We start from the raw sequence: 12,516 nt of genomic DNA on the forward strand, positions 1-12,516 counted from the left end.
AAATCGGTTTCTAACCAAAATCAGATCTCAGATCACTTTGGTTTAAATTCACTCTCCACTTTTAAATATCAAAGGGATGGTGAATTGACCTTGTGGCAGTTCAGCACTCTGTGTAGTGGGAGGGGAGACAGAAGAGAGGAACGTCTGCGAGTGTAACAGAAAAAGAGCAAGAGAGATAGAGAGAGAGAGGGAGCGTAGCACCACTTTACTGAGCAGAGTGAATAGTTAGGAGTTGTGGCTGGGACAGTCCAACCACTTGGACACAAAGAAGCACAGCCAACACAGGGTACCGTCTACAACAATGAATGACATCAAACTGGCCCTGCTGGGCAGTGAGGGAGCAGGTAAATCTGGTAAGTGCTCATCTTATATTGAATATAGTCCATACATTTTATATGCATATGTGTCTTTCAGATTAACTAAAACTTTACAGCATCTTTTTTTTACCCATGTGCGTGTTGCATGGTCCTCACATTTTCATCCATGTGTGAGCGGTGTGTTAGTGTGTGTATCATTCACAGCGCAATTATTTCTGTCCTCTGCAAACACTGGAAGCACTTTGTATATTGGAACAGATCATAGTGAGATCATCGTTAACTTATAGAAGTCATCTGAGAGGGAAATGAAAATAAATAGTTGTAAGATGCAAGTAATTGCTGAAATTGGCGAAAGATTATTTTTTTGTTCCACTCTGCGGGATAGGAGCATTTATCCCTTCAGGCTGCATACCTGTACTAATGACTATTAAGGAGTTGGGAAACGATGATGCTACATCCCCTGAGACCAAAACTAGTTCAGTGGGAGTCACTAGGGATCAGGGTTTGGGTCCAAATGACCAGGTTTGAAGGCAGAACAGAACAAGGAAGGTCTGTTGTCGATTTGAGGTTTGGTGAGAAATAAGTGTTAAAATATGACTGAAGGATTGAAAGCAGCTTTCACGAAGCTGCCTCAGAGTGTGTATTTATGCACGGAAACTCAAGCCCTGACTTCAATGACTCAATGAGCCAGCATAGCTTCATGGCTCAAATATTTAATATAGACCAGGTAGTGTGCTCATGGAGAAAATGTAACGGTTTTTCCTATGCCAAATACGCACCAGCGTTCACTGTAGAGTTGGCCAAGTCTTTGACGAGGAGCTTTGACCTTGTGCCCTCTCTTCCTTTTTCAAGCTGTCATATGAGTCATGTTCAGTACATCACAGCTCTAACTAATTAATCAATCTTCCCCTCTCTTTTGTCCTCAGCGGTTTTAGTGAGATTTTTGACCAAGCGGTTCATAGGAGAATATGCATCAAATGCCAGTAAGTAGTCTCACATGCATATTTAATAATGCAGCCAGAACTTTACTCATGTTTTCATGGGGTTTATCTGCCTCAGGATTATGTCTGGCATATTATTAAATGTTTAATTCACATACTGTACGTAAAGCATTTCACACATGAACAACATAACTCTGAGCATGCAAAAGGATTTCCATTATAAACTGCCAACAGATAAAAAAGGAATTAAATGATTGAAAACTTATTGCATACTAAAAACGTTCTCTTTAAAAGACAAGCTCTAAGAGTGCATACATATACTGTTAAAAAAAGCTACAGTAAAAAGCTTTTAACTGCTTAACTTTAAGTTACCTTATCATATATGGAGAAAAACTGTAAATGGTTTAGCATCACATTATATGTAATTTTACTTAAAAAGAGTATTCCCAGAAGTCCTTGTATGACACATCAAAAATGATATTTCATTAATTTAGTTTCTTCTTATTTTTGTATGCTGTGTACATTATTAATTAATTGAATTTTTTAGAGTCACACACCCTGATGGTGTTGCTTTTGTCTTTGTGTGTATGACCATGTGCTCTGTCTACAAACATGTTTATTATGGTGGTTATCAGTCCAAGTCAGATTTTTGTCCTTAGATTGTTAATTTAACTTTATATAACTTAAGGAAATATACAGCTATTAGTTGTAAAATATACAGGCACCATTATGTTACCCCATAATACCTGCAATATTGTAACTGTATTTTGTATTACAGTCAGTAAAGGTTTTTTTTTTACTATAAATTTAACCGGATATATTTTTATTTACTTATTTAGTTTTATTATTATATATCATTTATTATTTTTTTACAGTCTTCTTATGTTTTTATTTTATCTAAGAAAGTTATACAGGGTTAGTTAAAAAAAACATGTAATTATTTACTTACATTGTTCCAAATCTGTGTGTCTTGGAATGGGGGCTGTAGAAAGTAAACGAAGAAGGAGTAAATGAGGGAACTAAACAGAAACAGCTGGACAAAGATTAACTAATCAGTTACCACGGAGACTAATGAGAACTCATACAGACATGACAGGAACAACTAAACAGAACATAATCAATTTTGGACTTTCATTGTTCAGAAAAAAGATTCTTCATAATATCTACTTTTGTGTTCCACAGAAGAAAGAAAGTCATACAGTAGCCATATGAAGCAAAATAAATAATAACATAATTTTCAATTAATTTTTTCCATTATTTAAATTAATTGTAAAAGGCCTTGCCCACGCAATACTGTTGTGTGTTTTCCCATTGTCCAGTTCCCAAAAGTCTAATCCATCCAATCATGCCAAGGATTCCCGATGCTCCAGTATTCACCCACCTCTGATCCAATGACATGTGCATCACATCACATGCACTCAGTCTCTACTTTTATTCCCTTGAATTTTATATGAGCACCTAATGGTCCACCTTCATTTCAGGGGGTCAGATTTTATGATGCACGTTTGTTGTAATACCAAGGATTTTATCCAAAATTGTTTGTTGCAGACTCCTTATACCATAAAAGGTTCTCCATTGATGGAAGACAGTTGAACTTGGAAGTCTTTGATCCGTGCTCGCAGGTTTGTGTTTATACATTCATAACGTCTACCCTGAGCTCATGGCTAGCATTCATACAAACACTGCCATAGGGCAACATGCTCAGATATACCGGCTTCTTATGGGAAATGCATGTTGTGTTCTGATGGGATTTATGATATTTCCCTGAAGCAGAGTATACAGTGCAAAGGCTTTGAAAACTGAGCCTCACAGCTTACAGCTGCTGCATCTGGGAACCTTTACTTCGGCAGTTATTGTTTTACTTTGATTTCCGAAACCGAAGTCCTGATATGAGCACCTTTCTACCCTGTAACTAAATGCTTGTGCTATAAACAGCCAACATAAGTCAGTCACTGCATCTAAAACAAAAACTTCTGGCAGAGAAACTAGTCAACTGTAAACAAATGAAATTATAGTCCACTTTTCCATTTTGTCAAAGTGGACTTTAGATGAGCATGTTTTTTTTGTTTTGACTGGACCTCTGTGTGCCCCCCGTCCCCTGGCAGAGTGGAGAGAGCAGATGTATCCTGGAGGAACCGGTGGATTGGGCTGATGGCTTTGTGGTGGTGTACACCATCAGCGACCGTACGTCCTTCTTAAATGCCAAAAATATCCTGGCACAGATCAAAGAAAGTCGTCGAGAAACCTGTAAAGGGTGAGTCAGTGTCTCTCCAGTGACTTTTTGACCTTTGTCTGATCCTGACTGGAATAGGAGGATGGAGCTTTAATGAATTAACCAGGACCATTTGCCGAACAGCGAGGAGAGGCTTCCTGCTTAGATCAGTGCACATCTGTAAAGGACAGACTGGGTCACATTATGACTAGACCACAGCAACATACACAACTCATAAAAATCAGTCCGTGTCAATGGTATTTCTAATGGTTTTGATAACTGCAGAATGACTAGCAGGCCAAAGCTTTCCATTTTAGTCCATCGCATTTATAGAGAAATTTAAAAGTCTGATTGGTTTAGGTTTCATTGGCTATTTGTCATTTGAAAGTCCTTTGAAACAATAGGAAGTGAGCATGAGACTAGGCATCTGGAGCCCATTAGAACTCTGAAATGGGCAATGAGATCACTCATGGGTGGTTTTAGTTCCTCAATTTATTTAAAAGTTTTACACTTCAAAACATGGCAACAAATGTAGTGTGGTTTTAGCTTCGCAGAATTTTCCAACCAATTTCTTCGTTATTTGAACTCACACATTGTGACCATTTGATATTTTATTTAAAATTGTTCCACTTGCTATACTGCCACATGAGGTAACTGTCTGCCAATGCCATTGTTCCAGAAATGAAACTCAGTGTGGGAACATGTTTAGAGTCAGTATAGTACCATTTAATGTCATGTATTGTAGCATTATTAGACTGTAAGCATTATAAATGTATTCCCAACCAATTCTCAATTTACTTACAGTAATACATCATATGGCCATGTTTTCTTCATAAAACAAATATCTCTTGAAAGAAAATCATCTGATTTCATTTCAATAGAGATGTTCCCATCTGCCTGGTGGGTAACAAGCAGGACCTATGCCACAGCCGTCAAGTGAGTGAGGAGGAGGGCCGCTCCCTGGCCCAGGAGAACAAATGCCACTTCCAGGAGGTGTCGGCGGCTGAGAACTACCTGGACATCTCCAACCTCTTTATCAAACTCATCCGGCATGTGATGGAACAGCTTAAGCATAGAGGTGACCGCAGACGGTACAGTGGCTCCAAGTCCATGGCCAAGCTCATCAACAATGTCTTTGGCAAGAGGAGAAAGTCTGTTTGAGTGCAGAACATAAAATCTGCAACAGAATCAGCAACAGAGACGTGTCCTTGTTAAGCACAATTTTCTTGAAATTTTTATATACAAGTATGCTCTAATGAGTACTGTAACTCAAATACCACAATGAGAGATCCCATGGAGCCAAGAACATCATATAGCACAGTTGTTCTCAATCTCAACCCCCAAGACTTTTCCAGAAGTTCATGATTTACTAAATAAATACAACGTTCTGTCATGAATCTCTAAATGGCACAGGCTAAAAAGGTACTTAACTCAACCTGCTTGCAATCACATTGTTATCTATGCGACACTGATTGGCTGATTGGTTCCTGCTGTATCAGTAGCAATAAGCTTGCGTGCTCAACCTTCAAATACCTTGGTAGCATTACCAAAGGTATCGGTAAAATGAACAAATCTTTTCCCGAGTCAATTCGTTCATTTCGTTCGGTGAATGAACCAAATGACACGAAAAAAGATTAGTTCATTTTGATAAAAGAGTTCGAACAGGAGAGTCACGAACGCGCATTACAGAACAGCTTATAAAACTTAAACTTTGTTATTTTGTTTAATGAGCGATCGTTTCGCTTGATAAGACCCTTATTCATCGTCTGAAATCGTTTAAAGCCTTTTGAACAGTTTACAGTTTGCACTGAAACTGTCGTTTGGACCTTGAACCATTTGGTTACCAGCAAAGTGTATTATATGAAGAAAAATCCTGGAATGTTTTCATCAAAAACCTTAATTTCTTTTCGACTGAAGAAAGAATGATATGGATATCTTGGATGACATTTGGGTGAGTAAATTATCAGCAAACGTTTTTTTTAAAGTGAACTACTCCTTTAAGACCATACCAACATTGATATATAACCATTACAATGCCAAACACATTTAGAGAGTGTTGAAAAAAAATTGACCACAAAAAAAAAAAAAAAATTGACAAAAAAAAAAAATAATAATAATAATTGACCACATCAAATATCCAGGGTTGTCAATACCATTGGCATCCTGGTTGTTTAAAGTTGTTGAGGGCTGCTTAATTGCTAATCTTGGGGTCCCCTTCTGTTGTTTTTTAGCAGAAAGAAAAATCGTAGCCCTATTTTTCCATGTTGTTTTATTTTACTATTATCTATCTATACTATTTTTTTGTGACACATGTACACCTGTTGATAATATTTTCAATATCGTTGAGAGGGATGGTAAATGTTTGCAACTTCGTAAAGCTTTTGCTTTTCTATTAAAAAATAGCACACATTCTTTCCCTCGGTCTTTGAAAATGTTTTGATGCCATGAGATTGAGTTTGTGTCAAGGAATGCACAACAAAGTCAGAGTAAATTTCATATATAGATGCTGTGATGAGGTGTAAAATTGCAGGTAAATTTCCTTTGTAAATAAAACCTAGGCTGAGGAATGAAAATAAAACTCTCCTGCATTCCTTCCATATAATTCTCAAGGCCTTTTGAGTAAAAATAAAATAAAAACCAGACTGCAGCCTTTGTACAATACAATTGCAAGAAAAGGCTTGTTGTCCCTTGGGAATGTGTAAAAAAACACAATCCTCTTATAAGGTTAATAACAAAAAACAACTGCACTTCTTTTTGTCAGTAGATCACTTTGTTTAAAAGTTAAAAGTCTAGAGTGGGAGAAATATGGGAACCTCTAAACTAACAACTCCTCTAAAGTATTTGAGAAAATCAGTCTTTCATTTCTAGGGCTGTCCCATTCAAAATTGTTCCAGTGCACTGAAATGTTTGCTCAGTAAAAATGCTCACAATGCAACCTAAAAGCTTACCCTGTGCATACCCAGTGTTTTCTTGAATATCAAGTCATCATGGCACTGTACTTTTAACAGTAACAATGATGATAAACAACACAAATCATACTAGAAGTGCAGTGGTCCTGGAATGCAATACAGTGATGTTGTTGATAAATACCAATGACATTTATGTGCAACCCAGTTTTCGATCAGTGCCCCAATGTTTAGGGCTCAAAGTTCTTGCTAGTGCTTGAATTTGTGTTCACGATATACTGACTTCACAACACAGGGAACTAGGGACTATAAAGAGACACAGCAATAGAAGCCATGCAAGACTTCTCTAAAAAGAGAAGAAAAGAAGACATCTCAGAAATATTGATCAATCAAGAACTCTCTTGTTGAAGGCTGCTTATCAAATGAAGGAAGAATTAAACTGAGGTTACAGCTGCTAAAGTTACAAAATACTATTCTGATTATACTTTTCAGTTTATTGTCTACCAGTATTTTTATGTGAAGTTCAATCATTTGTGTGATTAGTTTAAGCAGGCAGTGTTTGTCTTTTTTCTTTTTTTTTTTTTGAAGAGCAGCTTTATAATGAACATTATAGTAACCTACTAATAAAATGGTTTATTTTTAAATGGTTTATTTTTTAAATTTTTACTATTACACTCTAAACAATGCTAGGTTGTTTGAACCCAAATTTGGGTAAAATATGGACAAAAATGTTGGGTTAAGTAATTTAAAATTTTACGCCAACTTCAACTTTCACTTTCAACTGTAATATTTTTAATTGGATTTTTAACCCAACATTAGAGTGTATAATTATTTTAAAATTAATATTTTTGTTTACTTGTACACTCTCATAACCTGATATGTTTGCAATAAATATCTTTTTATCCCAAAGTGTTTATCTATGTAATTTATTTCACGTCTTATTGATCATTTTTTTCACATGAGTGGAACTTTTGTTTTGATTGCTGTTAGTTAATAGCATTTTATTTTTTACTCAGTCTCTTGGTTTAAATACGATTGGCTTACCCGTTGTTACTACAGCACTCAGGTTTTACTGTTTGTTTAATGTACTAAATTACCAGTTGTTTTCTAACCATACTGACTTAATAAAATGTACATAGAAATTATGTGACATCTTTCCTGTTATGCGGTAACTCAAGAGCTATGAATCTTTTAAAAAACGAATATACTTCTGTTGTAACTTTTAAAACCATTTCTTGGCAGAAGAGTAGGCCACTGCCACACTTACAGAAAAAATAACCGGAAAGACCCAGCAGTAACCAACTGTATGTGTGTCTTGTAAAACTGGTTCATGTCATAATATTAAGGAAGACGGGGAGAGAGACACACCATGTGTGCCACTGTCAAAAAAACAAAAAAACAAAAAAAAAATTCATGACCCCTGCATGATCCAATAATCCACTAGATGGAGACAAACACCTATTACTTCCTAAGTTAAAAATGGACACAATTAAACTAAAAGTGAAAACTAAAAGAGAACCACATTTTGTGACAAATTAAAGTCAGCTTATTTTGACAGATGGAAGTTTAATTTGGATTCAGAAATAGCAGCCTATACTTTATGTATTCGCACTCAATTTTGAAATATCACATTTCATTAAAAGCTAATAGAATTAAAGAATATCCAAATTTCAAATACAGTATATCCATTGATTTCAAATAATGGTCAGGCGAAACAGTTGGAATCGGTTCGTGATTAAGTTGGGATTCATTCTGATAATTCACTTTACCTCGTTTTCTCACTATTGTTGAACAACACACTGCCAGCATACTTTGCAACGCTGAATTGATCTATTAAGTTCTCCTTAAACTGCTCGTGCAAACGTCCAATTCTGAACACTGATGCACTTATCACACAAACACACACACTATTATTATTATTTTGTTTGTTTGTGTGTATAATTTAAGTGCATCGCACCAGATAACTTTTTTTTACCTGCACTTAATGGGACGTTCACATTATATATCCATAGGCCGATATAAAATCAAAGTAGGCTACCATACCATAAATTGTGCACCAGTAGCCTACTGATGAAGAGCTAGAATCAACCTGGGTCGTGACATGACAATAGTAACCTACTTAGGATTGATGTTTTCAGTTTTTTAATTGGTTCTTCTCATACAGGAACTGTAGTGTGCAGCAGCATGGTGTGCAGGTGTCTCGTTCTCGTAATGTCCCTCGCACCACACCGTAGCTCTCCCTCCCTCTGGTAGGGAGGAAAGTTTTGACAACCGCGAGTGTAAATTCTCTTACATCAAGGTTTTCGATGACCTGCAAGACGCTTAACAAATGAAAAGGCCATCGCAAACACAACAACCTATATGAAAGGTAAGTCTGTATTTAAAGAAAGCGTGTTGTATTAATGTCTCGTAAACTTTCATTGAGGAGGAAGCGCGAGCTGGCCAAGCGCTCTATGTTGCTATGGCAACGTGGTCCGGAGCAGCAGACAGTGTAATATTTATCTTCATAATGTGCAGTTAAATAACTCTAAATCGACCATTTCTCGCAGAAAATACAACGAAGATGTTCCTGTAGTCGTAATGTAAGTAACTTAAGAACCATAATTTTGAAACCCGTATGTTATTAATCTTATTTTGCACCTCAATACGACTAAAACAACTTTTGAATTTTGCTTGGCAAACAACCTTGGCGGCAACCGTCCATTACAGTTGAGAAAAAAGAAGACCCAATAAAACAGAAATAAGTAATTATTTTGTTATGATAAAAATGCTCAAAGCGAAGTTGTAGGCCTATTTATAAACTGAAGAACCTGCTTTCAGCACGCTCAGGATAGTCACCTAACCAATCAATACATAGCCAAACATAGTCGGTGTTTTGAAACATAAGGGAGCAATACAACATAGATTATGCTGGTTCTATGCCAGATAATTATATTTAGCTGGAACAGGTCACAGGGAGTTAATTGCTACTTGCACGCGATTTAAATAATTATTGGCTTTAAGCTACTGAATATTGGTTGCCTGGTTGTGCAAGGTCTCGTTTTGTCCTACAAAATAGGCGTTGTGCTATAACGTTTTGGAGTGGGATATAAACTAATATGCAGTGTAGTATAATTTTATCATTCTATGAGAAATATGGTAAAACTCTTGAGATAAAAAGAGTTTTTCTTTTATTGTTTGTTTTTTGGATAAGATAAAATTCTTGTTATGACATAGATTAATGGCTGGGGACGAAAGCAGAACAATATGGAGATAGAAAGGCATAAGGCACGCCTGAATCCATTCTTTGCATCACATCCTGTAGGCTCTACTAAGATGTTATAAATTTCCTTTCAAGCACAGACACAAAATACTGTGTATCATGGCTGAGAAGCAAGCTTCCTTCAGTTTTGGACAAAACCACAATATTTCAGAACTGGTCAATCATATTTCTAGGGTTAACGTTAAGGCCCGATATAGGCTACTAATAACGGCAAAGTTCTTTTTCATTCTTCGTTTTGGGTAAAATGCAGTTCGAAATACGTGAGTTAATGTTATCGAACATCTGACACTGCCCACACCATTGAGAGAAGCATTTAGATGAATTTGTAAATATGTGCTGTGTGGTTTTCTCTCTCAATAATAAAATAAAACACACAAAAAAATGTATAAAACAGCAAGCTTTTAAAAATAGCATTATAAAAGCATCTTATCATAGCAATGTGAATATGTTTGCATGAGCTCCACGGCACTCCAGTCAAGTCACGTGACACGTCACGTTTATGATAATTGCTTAAATCCAAGATTTACCGTAATAAACATGAAAAGCATTGTGATTGTCTCATTTAATGAGAAGCACAACTTCATTTTCTATTATAAAGCAGCTCTCCAGGGTTCATGTTTTTACTCACGGACATCTGACTTCAAAATCGCATGAAGTTGAACCAGAAAAGATTTTAATGTGAATGAAGGCAGAGCCTCCTCGCACACATACCTATTACCAATGGTAGTGTTTGCTTTGTCAAGCTATTTCAAAATCCCAAAACGAACTTCGTTTCGGCCTAACGTCACATCAGTTCGTTCTTCTATTTCGACTGAAGTATATTGGGAAATTTACTTTGATGTATTTTTCCTCTTACTGCTCTGAAAATACAGAACACTGCTATTGTAAAGTACTGAAGATTAAACAATATTTCAAACTGAGCACTTTTGGTTTTACACTGAACTGAACTCTCACATTGCCTAAAGCTTTCCCCCCAAGTCTCTTGGTTTGTGCTTCTCTGGCTGATGTTGGTTTGACAGTGCCAGGCGTAACTTGAGTGCCCAGTGGTAGGCACTGCTTGAGTCTGCTCTGTAAGAGGAGACAGTGTTTCTCAGGTGGTTTTAGTTGCTGAGGCTCTCACTGATTTTTTTTCTCCCCAGTAGGCATGCCACTTGGCCTGTAAGACTGAGGTTTCTCCTGACTGTGCATTGTCACATATTGATAGAAAGATCAAGTAGGATTTTCTGTCTGAGGAAGACACTGTACTTCTACATATTATAGTATTATTCTATTATAGTCTGGCACCGGTCTGGTCAGGTCTTTCGCCAATGAAACTGTATTCCTGTTAGTTAGGCTAACTTCTTTTTTTTCAGATTAGGCTGCTCAGTCTGATTAGTCTTGCACATAGTATCTCATCATTCAAGAACAGACATTTTTCATGTCTAAAATTTTAAATCTTTGACTTGTTGGCAGGTTGTCAGTCACAGTATCCACATATGTAGCTCCTAATTCAGACACCGTCATCCCAGCTCCCTTCAATCATCAGCTAAACAAGAGGGAGTGTCAGCTGTAAACAGCTCTTTGAAACGTGTTATCAGCTTTAGGGCTGCATGATTTGGGGAAAAAAATCATGTTTTGGGATGAATTTAAAATGCCTATAAAAAAGTTCCAGATTATTTTGTTATAGTCACATTGATAATCACAAACTCATTGCAAGTATGGGAAGATGGTTGGTGCACATTGCTTTCCCATATGTTATAAGCGATAAGTTACAGTAAGAGTCCCTTTGTGACCAACCTGAGGTAGACCCTAGACAAATGTTTTAGCATACAAGACAGTTAAGCATGCTATTGAATGCCATGGCAAAAGCTCACAGGGGTGTGCTTGCTCACTTCCTTTAGCACTGCAACAAAGCCACTGATTGATGAGCCCTTTCTAATGTGGAATGTTGGTGTCTAGCTGAGCTCCTCAGATATTTGCAGTTTGAAGAATTGTTAATGATTGCAACAGGTGAGTCATTAAAGGAGTAGTTCACTTTAAAAAAAAAAAAAAAACTTTTGCTGATAATTTACTCACCCCCATGTCATCCAAGATGTCCACGTCTTTCTTTCTTCAGTCGAAAAGAAATTAAGGTTTTTGATTAAAACATTCCAGGATTTTCTCCATATAATGGACTTCAATGGGAACCAAACGGTTCAAGGTCCAAATGAGAGTTTCAGTGCAGCTTCAAAGGGCTTTAAATGACACCAGATGATGAATAAGGGTCTTATCTAGGACCCTTCAAGTCATGACTCGAAAAAAAGTTTTATTCATTTTGATGAACGAGTTTGAACAGGAGAGTCATTCACGCTCATCACAGAACCGAGCAAGGGGAGCATTTGTGGATGTAAAACTTAAACTTTTTAATTTATTTTTTAAATGACCGATCGTTTTGCTAGATAAGACCCTTATTCATCGTCTGGTGTCGTTTAAAGCCCTTTGAAGCTGCACTGAAACTGTCATTTGGACTTTGAACCGTTTGGTTCCCATTGAAGTTCATTATATGGAGAAAATCCTGGAATGTTTTCATCAAAAACCTTAATTTCTTTTCGACTGAAGAAAGAAATACATGGACATCTTGGATGACATGGGGGGTGAGTAAATAATCAGCAAAAGTTTTTTTTTTAAAAGTGAACTACTCCTTTAATGCAGATTGGGCTGTGCGTTGTCCTTTTTTTCTCCAATTCACTTTTGTTTCATTGGAATTCACAGCTAGACTGTTGTTGTAATGCGATCTTTTCTTGCATGCTGTGGTTCCCTGTATATACTCCTCATTATCACTGATTAACCCAATAATGGTGTTGTCCCAATAAATTTGATGCTGCTGCTCGACTGTGTAGAGAAGCAGTGAATGGTTGAA

General features: G+C 36.7%; 2 protein-coding genes across 4 annotated transcripts in view; both read left to right on the forward strand.

Annotated features, from left to right (window-relative positions):
- The first annotated feature begins 232 nt into the window (after nt 1-232).
- rerglb (RERG/RAS-like b) lies at nt 233-4,631 on the forward strand. Its single transcript, XM_039671368.2, has 5 exons — nt 233-353; nt 1,244-1,300; nt 2,807-2,880; nt 3,364-3,512; nt 4,352-4,631. Exons 1-5 carry the CDS (start codon nt 302-304, stop codon nt 4,629-4,631), a joined length of 612 nt encoding a protein of 203 aa, XP_039527302.1. The 5' UTR covers nt 233-301.
- Nucleotides 4,632-8,638: 4,007 nt separating this feature from the next.
- The window catches only part of stk33 (serine/threonine kinase 33), a 54,418-nt gene continuing 50,540 nt past the window's right edge, over nt 8,639-12,516 (forward strand). For all 3 annotated transcript variants that reach the window (XM_089129594.1, XM_089129595.1, XM_089129597.1), the window contains exon 1: nt 8,639-8,744. The gene's annotated coding sequence lies outside the window, so the exon portion shown is untranslated. The remainder of the gene's footprint in view (nt 8,745-12,516) is intronic.

The sequence above is a fragment of the Pimephales promelas genome, chromosome 1, assembly GCF_988280905.1.
Source record: "Pimephales promelas chromosome 1, fPimPro1.hap1.1, whole genome shotgun sequence".
Classification (NCBI taxonomy): Eukaryota; Metazoa; Chordata; class Actinopteri; order Cypriniformes; family Leuciscidae; genus Pimephales; species Pimephales promelas.